The sequence below is a fragment of the Hirundo rustica genome, chromosome 30 (assembly GCF_015227805.2).
Source record: "Hirundo rustica isolate bHirRus1 chromosome 30, bHirRus1.pri.v3, whole genome shotgun sequence".
In the NCBI taxonomy this organism is placed as follows: domain Eukaryota; kingdom Metazoa; phylum Chordata; class Aves; order Passeriformes; family Hirundinidae; genus Hirundo; species Hirundo rustica.
This window is the reverse complement of record NC_053479.1, coordinates 1,495,601-1,511,323: the sequence shown is the minus strand read 5'-3', so window position 1 is coordinate 1,511,323 and position 15,723 is coordinate 1,495,601. Positions and strand designations below refer to the sequence as shown.

The 15,723-nt window shown below is 57.7% G+C and overlaps 1 protein-coding gene and 1 non-coding gene across 3 annotated transcripts; both read right to left on the bottom strand.

The window, feature by feature from the left end:
- Positions 1-393: 393 nt before the first annotated feature.
- Positions 394-14,541, bottom strand: KANSL2 (KAT8 regulatory NSL complex subunit 2). Of its 2 annotated transcripts, none has more exons than XM_040088495.2 (10): positions 14,503-14,541; positions 13,334-13,591; positions 11,264-11,442; positions 10,227-10,341; positions 9,294-9,457; positions 7,689-7,855; positions 6,812-6,908; positions 3,883-4,136; positions 1,518-1,703; positions 394-848 (listed from the first exon to the last, which is right to left on the bottom strand). In XM_040088495.2, the coding sequence occupies exons 2-10, from the start codon at positions 13,582-13,584 to the stop codon at positions 738-740; spliced, it is 1,524 nt and encodes a 507-aa protein (XP_039944429.1). In that variant the 5' UTR covers positions 13,585-13,591; positions 14,503-14,541; the 3' UTR covers positions 394-737. The 2 variants fall into 2 exon arrangements, with proteins under 2 accessions (XP_039944429.1, XP_039944431.1); XM_040088497.2 differs by having other exon boundaries at positions 394-845.
- Positions 6,617-6,744, bottom strand: LOC120764524 (small nucleolar RNA SNORA2/SNORA34 family). Its single transcript, XR_005704228.1, has one exon. It is a non-coding gene; the product is annotated as a small nucleolar RNA SNORA2/SNORA34 family (small nucleolar RNA).
- Positions 14,542-15,723: the final 1,182 nt, after the last annotated feature.

Below are 15,723 nucleotides of genomic sequence, written 5' to 3'. Positions count from 1 at the left end.
GACCGGGGCGGGACCGGCGGCGGCGGTGATGTCATGGCTCCACCGGGCCGGCCCCGCCCTGCGCCCCCGCCGCCGCCAATCCGCGCCCCGGGCATCCACCCCCCCGCTCCCGAATCGCTCCTTCCCGTGACCGCCGGAGCCGCCCGAGCCCGAGCCCGGTATCGCCGCCCCTCCTTCCTCCCGGCGGGAATCGGTACCGAGCACCGGATGGCGGCTGGCCCGGGATGGGACCGGCGCGACCCTGAGCCACCCGCGAGTGTGCTCACCCCGCCACGGCAGCCGAGAGCCGGATAAAGGGTGACCCCTAAAGGGTGACCCCTAAAAGAGTGACCCCCCAAAGGGCACCCAGGGCACTCCCCCAATCCACACGACACAGCAACACCGAGCGCCCACTTCCGTCACTTTATTTTGGGGACCCCGCGGGATGGAACCTCTGTCCCCCCCCAAAACATCACAGAGCGACGCCATCCCCCCCCGAGGGCACAGCAGGGCGAGACAGAGGATCCCAGAAGTTCGGCGATTTCCCTCCCCACTCTTCTGTGGTCACTCCATCCCCACAGAGGACGGGAGGGACTGGAGATCCCATCCTGGCGTTTCAGGGGTCCCTGTGGCTCCGGGAATCAGAGGAGCCGGAGCTGCAGCTCCTCCTGGCACTGGAGCAGGACTCCAGCACCCGATTCCTCCCCAGATCCCACGCTGAGGGTCCCCTGGGTGTGGAGACCCCGGTGCTGCCGGGCTCAGCTCACGGCCCCCGGCTCCAGGCTCCCGTTGGCAGCCGCTCCCCGGGCCGGGGTGGACGAGGCCGTTTCCTCTGGCTCATCCCGGGGCTGGTACGGGAGGTGACTCTGCTGGGGACAGGACAGGGACGGGGTGTTGGCCGTGGTGGGACACAGCCCAGGACAGTGTCCGCTCCCGCGTGATTTGGTCATTCCACGGCATGGGAGCACCAGCAGCTCGGGAGACATTTCCTCTGGGCTCCTGCTTGAAACCAACGGCTACAGCAAACCGGGGGTCTTCAGTCAGAGCCTGGGCTGTGGCCCCCTCCCACCCCAAAATTCGGCTTTCAGCCCAGGAGAGGCAGGACAGAGGGGTGGGTGACATCACCTGTCCCTGTGGGGACACCCCAAAGAAGCTCCAGGCAGAACAACGGGAGCAAATTTCAGCTGTTCCAGTGAAAAGAGTCCAAGGAATAAAGAACCCCTAGCCTAGGAAACAACTCCCCTAAAACCCCCCACCAAGCTGGGATTAAAGAAATTCCAACAGCAGGCAGACATCCCCGGTATCCCAGACATTCCCAGGACATCCATCCCCGGGACAAGAGTGGCACTGAGCCACCCACAGAGCCACCCTGGCACTCCTAATGCCATCCAGACCATGGGCACACCCAACCCCTGGAGCCGCTGTGTGGGAGAGGAACCCCCCGGGCTTGTTGGGAGGAAGATGGGAAGGGTTTTCCTGCTGGGATAACCCCATCCTGGAGGGGGTGGTGGGGCGGGGGGCAGCTCCTCCGGCCGTACCTGCGCTGACCCCTCGGCAGGAGGGACGAGCGGGGCGGAGGAGCCGCCCCTGTCGGGCTCCTCCAGCGCCAGGATGTCGATGGGAGCCTCGGCCATGTCCCGCAGGGACGGATCGAGGCTGACGGAAGGGTCAAAGAGCAGAGGGGATGGGGGGCACTGCATCCCGTCACCCACCACGTCCAGGTCCTGCCAGGGAAAACAGCAGAGTCAGGAGGGGGATGAGGAGAGGTCAGTCCTGATGCAGCAGGGGAGGAGGAGGAGTGGGCACCATGGCAGTGGGACCCCCGGCCAGCAGCCAGGAACACACCCCAGGAACTCCCTCCTCCTCCTCCTCCTCCTGGAATGCCACGATCCCGGCTGGCACTGCTGAGGACAAGGTGTAGGACACAGCACCTGGAGCCCAGCGTGATGTGCTGTCCCCAAAGTGTCCCCAAGCACCTGGAATGGCTCTGACAGGGTCCAATCACACCTTTCTGGAGAGCCCCGGAGCAGTCACCCATCTCCAAGTTTTCACCACATTCCTGGGGATCCCCTGAGCAATCCCTGCTCCCCAGGATGTCACAGGGGATACCTGGAGCAATCCCTGCTCCCCAGGATGTCACAGGGGATACCTGGAGCAATCCCTGCTCCCCAGGACGCCACAGGGGATACCTGGAGCAATCCCTGCTTCTCTAGGACATCACACACATTCCAGGGGATACCTGGAGCAATCCCTGCTTCTCTAGGACATCACACACATTCCAGGGGATACCTGGAGCAATCCCTGCTTCTCTAGGATGTCACACACATTCCTGGGGATTGATCCCCTGAGCAATCCCTGCTCCCCAGGATGTCACAGAGGATACCTGGAGCAATCCCTGCTCCCCAGGATGTCACAGAGGATACCTGGAGCAATCCCTGCTCTCCAGGATGCCACAGGGGATACCTGGAGCAATCCCTGCTTCTCTAGGACATCACACACATTCCAGGGGATACCTGGAGCAATCCCTGCTTCTCTAGGATGTCACACACATTCCTGGGGACCCCCTGAGCAATCCCTGCTCCCCAGGATGTCACACACATTCCAGGGGACACCTGGAACAACTCCACGCTCTCCAGGATCTCACAGCTCCTCCGCTTGCCCCGACACCACAGATGGGGACGGACAGGCCCCGAGGACTCCTCCATCTGCCCTCCCTGACGAGGGGAGAGCCTGGGATTTGTTTTGGCTCCAAAGGGGGTTTGACACGAGCCTGAGATTCCTGTGACTCACGAGCGGCGCTTCCCCAGCCTGGCACGACGTGAGACACAACACAGATGCCCCCGGCAGCTTCCACGAATCCGCAGCGTTCCAGAGGGAGCGTGGAACCCTCTCTCCAAGGACAGGATGAGGGAAAACAAACCCGTTTTTCCTTTCTAACCCCCCGCAAAAATCCACCTCCTGTTTGCACATAAAGGGGCTGGGATCTGATCTGAGCCCACTCCCAGCCTGACCCCTTTTTTTGGGAGTTGCTCTCCCGGCTCCTGCTCCTGGAATTCCTCCTCATCACCAAAGCAGATCCAAGGTTTGCCTCCTACAGCATTGCTCAGCAAGGCCAGGAGCAGCCAAACACTGAGGGGACACCTCGCTCACAGCAGCACTTCCCACGGATCCTGGTGCTTTGGTTTTGCCTCAACGCGTTCCTGAGGCTTTGAAGTGTGTTGGCTGCAATGCACGACGATGCCACAATAATCTGGGGATTAAAATCTTCCTCTTCTCCTCATGCGAGAGAAAATGGGGGTGAGGGGGGGAAAATCCTCTTTTTATGAGGCCCCTAAAGGGATTTAAAGGAGCACAGCCATTCCAAAGGAGCAGCCACCAACCTCTTCTGCATTCCTGCATTTTCACAGAATCCCAGGATGCTTTGGATTGGGAGGGAGTGTAAGCATCACCCAGCTCCACACCTTTCACTATCTCAGCTTGCTCCAAGTGCCCTCCAACCTGGCCTTGGAAATTTCCAGGGATGGGGCAGCCCCAGCTCCTCTAGGAATCCTGTTCCAGAGCCTCCCCAGCCTCACAGAGAGAAATTTGTTCCAAATATCCCACCTAACCCCGCCTCTGGCATTGGGAAGCCATTCCCCCTTGTCCTGGCATTCCATCCTTTCTCCCAAGTCCCTCTCCAGCTCTCTGCAGACACTGGGAAGGGCTCTAAGGTATCCCTGGAGCCTCCTCTTCTCCAGGATGAACATCCCCAGCTCTCCCAGCCTGGCTCCAGAGCTGTTTCAGCCCTCGGAGCATCCCCGTGGCCTCGCTCCAGCAGCTCTCGCCGTGCTGAGGATCCCAGACCCGGACGCAGCGTTCGGGGCGGGCTCTCAGGTGGGCAGAGGGGCAGATTCCCCCACTTACATCGCTGAACTCCAGGGGCAAACTCTCCGTGGGCTGGAGCTCGGCCGCGCTCAGGTAGAGATCGGTGGGAGCAGCTCCCAGCTCCTGGGGGACAGCCAGGACCTGCTCTGGGACGTACATCTGGGGGGGCAGGCGGAGGTGCAGGGGGCAGCACGGCTCCTCAGACAGGCTGACGGGCACGGGCTTGTTGCAGGGAACTTCCTCCGAGCCCTGGCACGGTTTGAACAACGTCTGGTTTGTATCCTGACAGATATCTGGGAAGAGGAGGTCAAGGGAAGCAGCAGGAGTACAGCCAGAGATGCATCCAGGGGGATGAACGCTGAGAAATGCTCCCAATTCCCCCCAAAAACCTGGTTAAACTCACCCCCGTTTCTCCCACATCAGCCTAAAGCTGCACCCCAACTGCCCAGGGATGTGGGTGACATAATTTCCACGCTGGAAAACTGGGACAAGAGCCACAGCCCCCCCGGTGGGGGCTGGGAATTGTGGCTGGATCCCTGGAAACCACTCACAGATACTCAGCTGGATGTCACAAAGGCGCGGGATTAACTTTTGTTTGCAGACATCCATGGAAAGCGATCAGCTCCAGCCCCACAGGCGGGGAGATCCCGGCACACACAATGCCTTTTCCACAGCCAGGAGCTGAGTTATGGTATCTCTATCTTCCCACCGCGTTTTCCTTCCCAATGGAAAACCTGTTCCTGCCAGAGGTGTAAATGGGATTTCCTGCCTTTAATCCCAAACAGAAACTGCTTCAGTTGCATCACACTTGCAGAGCGATCCAGAGGCAGAGGAGCTGCAGATCAAAACCCAGCCTGCTCTGATCCCATCACTTTCCAACCCTTTCCTCCTCTTCCCACACCCATTCTCTTTGTCCAAGCCCCATTCTGATCCCATCCCCCTTTTCCAACCCCTTCCCCCTCTTCTGACACCATTCCTCCTTTTTGTCCTCTTTCAATCTTTCTCTCCTTCTTATCCCTTTCTTTTTCCAATCCCTATTCACTTCTTCCAACCCCTTCCTCCTCTTCTGAGTCCCATCCTTTTCTTCAACCCCTTCCTCCTCTTCTGATTCCCATCCTTTTCTTCAACCCCTTCCTCTTCCTCCCACCTTTCTCTTCTTCCATCCCTCTCAACCAGGATCGTCCCAACTGCAATTTCCTCACACACACCAGTGTGGGAAGGAGGAAAAAATCCCAAACTCACATAAAACTGGGAAAAACCACCAAGTTTAAGCCAGTCTCTTAAACTGTCTAGGTTTGAGATTCACCCTTCCCTCCTCCAAGGATTTCTCAGGAATCCACTTCTTGGCAGGCTCTGGGGAGCCATAATCCAGGCTGGCAGCAATGTCAGAGCCCAGCCCAAGAGAGAAGGACCTGGGACACCCAAGGGAAGCTGCGGTGCGGGAAACAGGGGGTGGGGAAGGCAGATTTTCATCTCCTGGAGCAGCTCCCAGCTCCAGCACCGACTTTACCGGTAGCCAAAAGCAGAGATTGCCGAGAGGACAAAAATCCCAGGCTCCATCTGGAGTCTCCCAGCCTTTCCCCATCCCTTTAGTGCCCTGTCACAAACAATCCAGCTCCTGGAAAACAAACAGAGCCCAAGAGGCTCCCGAAAAGCCACAGATGTTATCAGATGTTATCTGCTGCCCGAGGAAAAGCTTGTTTGTGTCAGTGAGAGTCAGCTGAGAGCTCCCGCCAGACCCAGCTCTTCCCCTCCCTCCCGGGAGCGCCAGCTGCCAACAGCAGCTTCTCCGGCTGTTTTATGGGATTTCTCCCGTCTTTATTTTGAGGTCTGTGGTGGTTGGAGAGAAACAAAGGCAGCTTCCAGCTCCTGCTCCCTGCGCAGGGCTGGGGGAGACTGCCAGCTCCAGGGGCTCCCATGAATCCAGAATCTCCCAAGAGATCTGAAAGCTCCTCAAGACCCAAGAGCTCCCCAAAACTCACGAGCTCCTGCAGACCCACAAATCCAAACGTTTCCACAAATCCAGGAGCTCCCACAAACACCGGAGCTCTGATAAACCCAAGAGCTCACCCAAACCCGGCACCTCCCACAAATCCAAGATGTCCCAGAGATCCAGAAACTCCACCTCACCCAGCCAGTGCCAGAACTCGTCCTGACTCACCCCACTGCTCCCTCCTGCAGCTCCAGCCCGATCCAAACCTGGACACATCCACCCACTCCCACTCCCACAAGAGTGGATGGAGCAGATGCAATCCCAGGACAATGCTGGGGTCGTGGATCCCATATTTGGGGTCATCCCTGAGCTGGGGGATCCCAGTGGAACTTTCAGTGCCAGTTCTCCAATAGCTGAGGCTGGTTTGGGAAGTGGAACAGCTCCAAGCTGTTCACACACACACACACACGAGAACCTTTTGAAAGGTCACAGAGACTGAGCTGGGCCTCAGCAGCTCCAAACAGGCTCGGAATTATCCCTCCAGATCCTCCCAGAAGTCCCCAAGGCCATGCCCTGTGTGTGGGACCAGGGGAAAGGACAAGAGGGAAGAGCCTCAAGCTTTGCCAGGGGAGGTTCAGGAATTTCTGAATCCCTCAGGAGGAATTTCTTCCATGGAAAGAGCGGTCAGACACTGGAAGGGCTGCTCAGGGAGGTGGGGGAATCCCCATCCCTGGAGGGGATCCACGCACATCCCTCACAGCTCCGGCCTGGCGGGGTTTTCTGCTTCCAAGTGAAATTCCCACCCTGTCTGGATGCTCTGCACCCAGGACCAGCCCAGCCCTTTGTTGCTCCCACACGAATTGGCAGTTCCACGGGATGGGAGCACCAACAGACCGGGAGACATTTCCTCTGGGCTCCTGCTTGAAACCAACGGCTACGGCAAACCGACGGCCTTGATTCAGGGCCAGGGAGGGGAGAAAGGGAGGCACAGCCACGGGGAAAACGGCTGGCAAAGGAACCAGGAGGAAAGGATACGTGTGAGGCAGTGCCGGGTCATCGGGAGGGACGGGTTGGAGCATCGCACGTCATCGACAAAGGCCAAGCAGCGCTGGCTGGAGCGGGTGGTGTGTGCCTGGAATCACGGAATGGTTTGGGTTGGGAGAGATCTTAAAGCTCCTTAAGCTCCTGCTCCTGTGGGCAGGGACATCTTCTACTACCCCAGGCTGCTCCAAGCCCTGTCCAAGCTGGCCTTCCAGGGGTCCAGGAGCAGCCACAGCTCCTCTGGGCACTCTGTGCCAGGGCCTCCCCACCCTCACAGGGAGCAATTTGTTCCCAGTATCCCACCTAAATCCGTCATCTCATAGTTTAAACCCATTCCCTTGTGCTGTCACTGCCTGCCTATTTAGAACTCCCTCTTTTTATTAAGCCTCCTTCAGGCACTGGAATGAACTCACTCAGCCCCAGGAGCTCCCAAAAACCTGAGAACCTCGACAAACCCACGAGCTTCTACAGCCCCAGGAGCTCCCAAAACTCCTCAAGCCTCCAAAATACCCTGAGAGCCTCCTTTTCTCCAGGCTGAGCCCCGCTCAGCTCCCTCCTCTCCTCAGGAGTTTTCCAGACCCTTTCTGTGCTCCAGCCCCTTCTCTGGATTTGATCCTCAATGCCTTTCTTGCTGCGAGGAGCCCAAAACCGACTCCAGCATTCAAGCTGTGGACACCAAGAGCTCCTGCACGCACAGGAGCTACCCCAGATCCAGAAGCTCCCGCGAACCCAAGAGCTCCCACGAGCCTCAACAAAACCCAGGAGCTCCTCCAAACGCCACGAGGGTGGCAGTGCTCGCAGGAAGGGCGTCACCAGAGCCTGGGGTCACTTCTCCAGGGAGGAGAGACCCAGCCAGGACGTCCCCACGGACCTGCTGGGCCGCGCCGTCGGTGGCCAGGACCCTGCGCTCGCGGAGCTGCCGGTGCAGCAGAGCCTCCACCCCGTAGCGCTGCCGGTAGCGCCGGAGGCACTTGAGCCTCTTCAGGTTCTCCCTCTCCTTGGCCATCAGCCCCTCCGGGCCTGTCAGGAGGCTGCTCCCTGCAGGAATAAAGGAAGAGTCAGGAAATCTCCACACACCTGCCCCGGGTTTGTTTTTTTTTTCTGGCATCAAGGGGGTCAGATCAGCCACGGAGGGTTTTGAGAGCTCCGAGAGAAGAGCGGATTTGGGTGACGCCTGGCGGTGCAGGTCCCATCCCGAAATTTTATCCTGACCTCTCTCTGCAGGCACCAGGAAGGCTTGGGCACACGGAGTATTTTTAAAAGCTCCTTCAAAAAATAAAAAATTCAGCCACTCCCATCCATTGTGATTTCAGCAGCAGACTTGTCAAATTCCAGGTTACTCCTGTGCGAGTTCTGGAAGCTTCCCGCCAGCATTCCTGGTGTAATTACAGGGCAACGCTCAGGATCTGCTTTTCTCTGACTCGTTTGCTAAAAAGAGTTCTGCGAAATTGGTATGTACCAAACTCCTGGTTATTTTTACTTGAGCCTGAGCTGAATTATGGCGTTTTCCAGGATGAGCTATTAAAGGATGATGCTGGAAAAAAAAAAGAGTCCTTTGCCTTGCAATACTTGGGATCAGTTACACAACTCGGTTTTGCCTCTGTTGAACTGGGAATTCCTGCTTCCAAGAGCATATTCTGCACAGGGAGAATGCCAGCAGAGGCAGAGGGAAAGGTGCATCCCTGCTAAGGAGAGATATGCCAGTACAGCAGCACTGGTGTTACTGGAATCAACTCCTGTCCACACATCAAGGGCCTTACAGATGAACATTTTTTGTTCATAAAAGAAAAAAACAGGAAATCCCAGTACAAAATAAGCACTTTTGTCTCAGAATTAACATTATAGCTCATTTCCTGTCAATGCTGCAAGCTCTGAAGAGCAAAGAAATGCACAAGCTTTGGAACTCCAGCGATACGGATCTCTGGGCACAGGACCAGCACAGAATCATGGAATCACTCAGCCTGGAAGAGCACTCCAGGATCAGAGTCCAACCTGTGACGGATCCCAACCTTGTCAACCAGACCAGAGCACTGAGTGCAACATCCAATTGCTCCTTGAACACCTCAGAGGACGGGGATTGTCACCTCCCTGAGCAGTTCCAATGCCTGACCGCCTTTCCCATAAAGAAATCCTCTTGATGTCCAACCCAAACCTCCCCTGGCACAGTTCGAGGCCATTTCCTTCTGTCTCGTTGCTCTGCAGGAGCAGAGCCTGACCCCCACCGGGCTGCACCCTCCTGTCAGGGAGTTACAGAGTGACACGGTCCCACCTGAGCTCCCTTTTCTCCAGGCTCCTCCCCAACTCCCTCAGCTCTCCAGACCCTTCTCCTTGTGCTCCAGCCATGCTCCAGCCCCTCAGTGAAACACCTGCTCTGAGTGTGCTTACCCTGCTCTGAAATCTGCCTCAAGAAAGGCTCAAACCCCTCTTTTTTTAGCAGATTTTTGTGCACGCCCTCAGGCAGGAGGTCTGGGCTCACCGATGGCCTCGTGCTCTCCCTTCCTGCTGTGCAGGAACCGGCGCTTCTTCTCCTTCAGCAGGTGCTGGAGCCGCTTGAACTGGTCGATGTAGAGGGACTGGAGCCGGATCAGCTTCTCCCTCATGATCAGAGCCACCTCCTCGGCCGTGTACACGCCGGCGTGCCTGGAAAACCCAGGGAGCAGGATTTGTTTGGGAGGGCTCCTGGAGACTGATCCCCCCCAAAGGGTGTGGGGGTTCTTTGGGGTTGTTGTCACAAAGATCCTTCAGGGCTAAACCCTAAATGATGTGGAGGGGTCCCATGGGGCTGCTCTCCCAAAAGCGTGGGGGTTTCTCAAGGCTAAACCCCCGAAGGTTGGGGGGGAAATCTCTCAGGATTACTCTTCCAAAGGGTTTGGGGGTGCCTGAGGGCTGATCCCCCAGAGATCTGGGAGACCCTCATGGCTTGACTGTCTCAATCTGTGGGGCTCTCTCTTATTATTATGTGGGGGTCTCTCTGGGCTGTTCCCCATCCCGAAAAACAACACTGATGTTACTGGGAACGCTCTGGGTTACACACCATCAACAAGCGATGAAATGCTCCATGGAATCCCAGAGGTTGGAAAAGCTCTCCAGGACTGAGTCCCCCCCCATCAGAGCCCTGAGTGCCACATCCAGTCATTCCTTGGACACCTCCAGGGATGGGGACTCCACCACCTTCCTGGGCAGTTCCAATGCCTGACAACTCTTTCCACAAAGAAATTCCTCCTGATGTCCAACCTGAACCTCCCCTGGCACAGACTGAGGCCGTTTCCCCTTGTTTCCTGGGAGCAGAGCCTGACCCCTGCTTGGCTGCAGCCTCCTGTCACGGAGCTGTGGAGAGCCACAGGGTTCCCTACTGAACCTTTTATCCATGCTGAGCCCTCCTAAAAAGGAATTTAACTCCCCAACCTACTTGAGGGGATCCTCCTGGTCGCTGTCGATGCTGTCGGCTTCACTGTCAGGGTCCCCACGCCACGTCTGCTCCACGGTGACAGGGTCCTGCTCGCCGTCACTCCAGCTGTCCTCGTCTGCAAGACACAGCACCGGGGGTCACAGGACACTGTCCTGGGGGGGGTCACAGGACACTGTCCCACACCCCAGGATGGCCAGGGACACCCTGGAGCTCGGCCCCATGGAGCTGAGCCGGCTCTGCCTCATGCTAAGAGGGGATTCTCCACCCCAAAACTCGGAGTGAGGGATATGGAACAAGAAAAAACAGGAATCCTCCTAGCTTGGAACAGCCAGAACATACTGGGAATGATGCTTCAGCCCTCCCAGGAACCACAAAATTCCAGTGGTACTACTTAGCAGCCCTACTGACATTTCCATGCTAAACCTGCAGGATCTGGGTCTGGCAGTGAGATTTCTCTGCAGGTGGGACACACCAGGTTTTAAAAAAACCCTGCTTTTACTCCCAGACCACGGGATCTTTTTCCCCCTGGAATGAAGAAGGGATATTGCTGCCTTTCCCCCACAGGAACAGAGCAGCCCAGCGTTGCCTTTGGGTTTGATGCCTTGGAGTGGCCACCTAGAGCAGAGGCTAGGCAAGGTTGGGAGAATACAGTGGGTGTTTATGAAAGGCCTTCAATAGATACATCTCGGGCTGTCAGAAGCCTCCCAGAGGCTGCACTCAAGATGGACAATGGTCATGAGTTTTTCAGACAGAAATGAATCTGGTCCATTTACATGTCAGGGATTAATCCTCCAACACAGCTTTGGGTAATGAAATTCTCCCAGTTTGCTCCCCCACAATTCACTTTTGTTCATACTTTCATGGCCTGAGGCTGTAGGGTGTCCTTAAATTTCAGGCCTAGAGGAATCGTTCTGTCTGACCAAAAAGCGAAGACAGTAGCTCACACTTTATACAGAGTTTAGAGTTTCGCACTAACGCAGGACAGGATTTGAAAGATGTAAAAGCTGAAATCCTGAGGCCTCAGGTTCAACCCTTACCCAGGATGCGGCTGGCCTCGCTGCGGCTGCTCTCGGCGCTCTGGGAGCCCAGCTCTGCCCGGGCGTAGGAGCTCAGCTGGCACAGCAGGGTCTCGCCCACGGGGCCGGGGTTGGATTTCTTCAGCTGAGCCTGGAGCGCCAGCGCGTTCCGTCGGGCGTGTTCCGCGCAGAACGAGGCGCTGCGGGACAAAGCACGGGACTGCCAGGCGAGGAATCGCGGAACGATTCGGGTAGGAAGGGGCTGGGATCTGATCTGAGCCCACTCCCAGCCTGACCCCCCTTGCTTGGAATCCCTCCTTCCAACACCAAACTCCAAAGCAGATCCAAGGTTTGCCTCCTACAGCATTGCTCAGCAAGGCCAGGAGCAGCCAAACACTGAGGGGACACCTCGCTCACAGCAGCACCTCCCATGGATCCTGGTTTGCTCCTGCCTTAACCCATTCCTGAGGCTTTGAAGCGCCTTGATTTAAATGCACCATGCCACAATAATCTGGGGATTAAAATCTTCTTCTCCTCATGTGAGAGAAAATGGGGGTGAGGGGGGGAAAATCCTCTTTTTAAGAGGCCGGCCCCTAAAGGGATTTAAAGGAGCACAGCCATTCCAAAGGAGCAGCCACCAACCCCTTCTGCATTCCTGCGTTTTCACAGAATCCCAGGATGCTTTGGATTGGGAGGGAGTGTAAGCATCACCCAGTTCCACACCTTCCACTACCTCAGCTTGCTCCAAGCGCCCTCCAACCTGGCCTTGGACACTTCCAGGGATGGGGCAGCCCCAGCTCCTCTAGGAATCCTGTTCCAGAGCATCCCCAGCCTCACGGAGAGAAATTTGTTCCAAATATCCCACCTAACCCTGCCTCTGGCACTGGGAAGCCATTCCCCTTGTCCTGGCATTCCACCCCTTGTAAATTGTCTCTCCATCTTTCCTGCAGCTTCTTCAGGCCCTTTAAGGTCACAATTAGGTCACTTCTGAGCTTCTCTTCTCCAGAACAATCCCAATCCTCTCAGCCTTTCCTTCTAGGAGAGCTGCTCCATCCCTCTGCTCATTTCTGTGCCTCTCTGAACTTACTCCATGTTTTGCCTGTGCTGGGAGCAGGGCTGGAGGCAGCTCTGGATGCAGGGTTTCACCTGAGCAGGGCAGAAGGGCAGGGAACAACCCCTGGTACCTGGAATCTCTCAGGGAGCCTGGGAATGCTGAGAACCCACCCACCACTGTGGGAATATCACTTCTGGCATCAGCAGCGGGGAGTGAAAAGAGTTAAAGCCAGTGATGTGGGTGAGTTTTTGAGCTCTTCTGCTTCCAAACATTCTCACTGGACTCTACCTTCCACACATTTTATGGCACAGGGACCAGGGTGGAGACAACCGCTGTCAACATCCCAGCAAATCCCTGGAACTAACGCTCCCATGAGGAGGAATCTGTGCTCTACCATCCACAATTGTTCCACCCCTTCCATCCCCACCACTGGAGCATTCTAAAGGCCTAAAGGAATCAGCAGCACAAGCAGGTCAAAGCTCCACAGGGATCTGAGTGGCTGCCCTGGGGATTATCCACGGGCACAGGCAGAGGGATGAGGGAGGGACGGCACACACGGATCCAGCGCGAGGCCTGGAGCACTGCAGCCACCTTCTGCTGGGCCAGGGCACAGCCCACGGTCCCAAAATAACTCCATGGAGTCTTTCCCCAGCTTAAAAACACTTTGGGAAAAGGGAAATGCTTCTGAAAGGTAACCCAAAAGAGAAGAATCATGGAATATCCTGAAAGGGACCCGCAAGGATCACCAAGTCCAACTCCTGGCCTTAAACAGGACATCCCAAAATCCCACCATGTTCCTGGGTGCACGATCCAAACACTCCTTGGGCTCCGGGAGGTTGCAAACGTAACCACTGCCCTGAGGAGCTGCTCAAGCGCTCAGCTGGGGGAAGAACCTTTTCCCAAAATCCAGAATAAATCTCCCCTGAAACAGCTTCAGCCTTTCCTTCAAAAAGGAAGACAAAGAGAAAAAACCTCCCCCTGCCTGTTTTAATTCCACAGAGTTTGGAACTGGAGAACCAGGAGGCAAAGCCACTCACCCATCCTTCTTCTCAGGTTTGGGAGCAGCGTTGGGGCAACGCTTCCCGTTCTTTGTGGACACGTAGCTGCACTGTTTGAAGGGAGCATTCCTGTCCTCGAGGATGTGCTTGATGCAGAATTCCTGCCCTTCCAGGCGGGGCTGGGAGCAGGGCCGGGGGGCAAAGGCGCAGGCCAGGGGCTCCTGCGGCCGCGGCACGGGGGTCAGGCGGCCCCGGCTCGTCGGCAACACGTGAATCCGGATCCTGTTCATGCCGACGCTGCAGGAGGGATGCAGAGCAAGGAAAAGGGAGTGGAATAAAAGGCTGATGAAACGAAAAGTAGCAGCGGGAAAGGATTTGAATAAAAGTCTGACCCGACCCGACCCTCAGCAGAAAAATGAGGCTGCTCCTATGGAGGTAATTCCCAATAATGTTCGAGGGAGCTTTTAGCCCTGCAGAAGTCTGTGGGGGATCCTCTCAGCGCACCCCCAGCGCATCTCCTCGGTGCTCCCAGTGCCCACCTTTCTCTCCAGCCCGACGTATCCCGCTGACTCGTCCTGCCCCGCTACCGATGCATCCGGTGCATCCCCGTGGCCCACTGAGCCGCAACCACGCTCTATCCCGGTTCTTTTCTGGTGCTCATCCCGGTCTATTCCCGCCTCTGTCCCGGTGTCCCACAGTGCGTATGCCGGTCTATGCCCGGCTTTACCCCGGTGCCCATCCTTATCTATCCCCTCCTCTATCCTGGTCCATGCCAGCCTCTCCCCCGGTGCCCATCCTGATCTATTCCCTCGCCTCCAGCCCGGTATATCCCGGTCCATGCCAGCCTCTCCCCCGGTGCCCATCCTGATCTATCCCCTCCTCTATCCCGGTATATCCCGGTCCATGCCAGCCTCTCTCCCGGTGCCCATCCCGCTCCGTCCCGGTGCCCCCCGCCCGCGCACGTGTTCTGCCGCCGCGCTCTGGCGCATGCGCGCTGCCACCGCCCCGGCGCCGCCATTTTGTCCGCGGGCGGCGGGCGTGAGGGGCACCTCTGAGGGGCGCCCAGGCAGCGCTACCGGAGCGGAGAGCGGGATGAAACCCGCCCCCGGGACGGTGCGGGACAGAGGAGCCCTGGAGAAGCGCTCGGGAGCCGCGCTGAAGGGCAGACCGGGCCCCATAGCGAGCGAGAAGCGCCGCCGCCATCTTACCTCTCTGCCGCCGCGGCCTCCGCGCTGCCGCGCCGTGAGCCCGCCCCCCCGCCTCACTGGCTCGACCGTTCGCCAATCAGCGGCGAGCGCGGGGGGCGTTCCCGCGCGCGATTGGCTGAGCTCGCAGTCACTCACGCAGGGAGAGACCACGCCCTCTTGGGGGTCACGTGGGGGCGGCGCGGCGGGAACACGGACACGTGGGGGCGGCGGGAGCGGGGGAGCCCCGGGCCGGGACCCGGCGGGGGGAAAGGGGGCGAATCCCGGAGCCGGGACCCGGCGGGGGGAAAGGGGGCAAATCCCGGACCAGGACACCGGGGGGAAGGGGGAAAAGAGAGGGAATCCCGGGCCAGGACACCGGGGAGGGTCCCGGGAGTTCGTCGGCCCCAAAACCGCAGGAGGGCGAACCGGGACCTGGCGTGGGATTTGGCTTTGGGTGAGGAGACGCTCGCGGTAAGCCCGGCTTGGTCCCAGAGCACCACCATGAACCCCTCGATCCCCTCCCGGTTTCCCAAGCCGGCCACGAACGACACTGCTCCCCACCGGGAAAGGCAGAGCCTCACATCCCGGGAGGAGCTGCCTCTACGAGGGGCTCCAAAAGAGGGACGGGGAGCAAGGGATGGGCTTTGCCCAGTGCCTGAAATCTTAAGAATTGGTCTCAAAACTGGACCAAATCGGTCCCCAGATCCTCAGAGGGGGTTTGGCAGCAGCAGTTCCTCCTAAAAACAAGCTCGACGTGGAACAAGAGTTTGCCAAAACCATCCAGAGACCACCCATTTATTGAAGGTCAGAAAAGTCAAGTCTAAAAAGAAAGGAAATAGGGCTTTCCAAACTATTCAACCCAAACCCTGGCAGGTCCCCTGGCCCTGGGCTGAGGTTCCAGGAGAAGCTGCTTCCAGCTCAGCTGGGAACAGCCATGTGCCAATGTGACTCCCTGAGGAGCTGCCCCGGGCATGGTGCCTACAGGACCAGCCTGGCACTTTCTCATCCCATATCCCGCTGAGACCCCCTGTGCCCCCCTGAGGGTTTCCAGTGGAAATCCCAGGATCTGCAGGAAGGGAGCAAAGGATGGAGACCAGATCCCAAACCAAACAGGTATAGGGGAAAGGACCCATGGGAGGGAGAGCAGCTCCCATCACCTGGGATTCCCTCGGCACCCCCACATCCCTCCATCCCCCAAAAATTCCTGAATATCAACACCTCGAGTGGAACCTCCCTTGGATC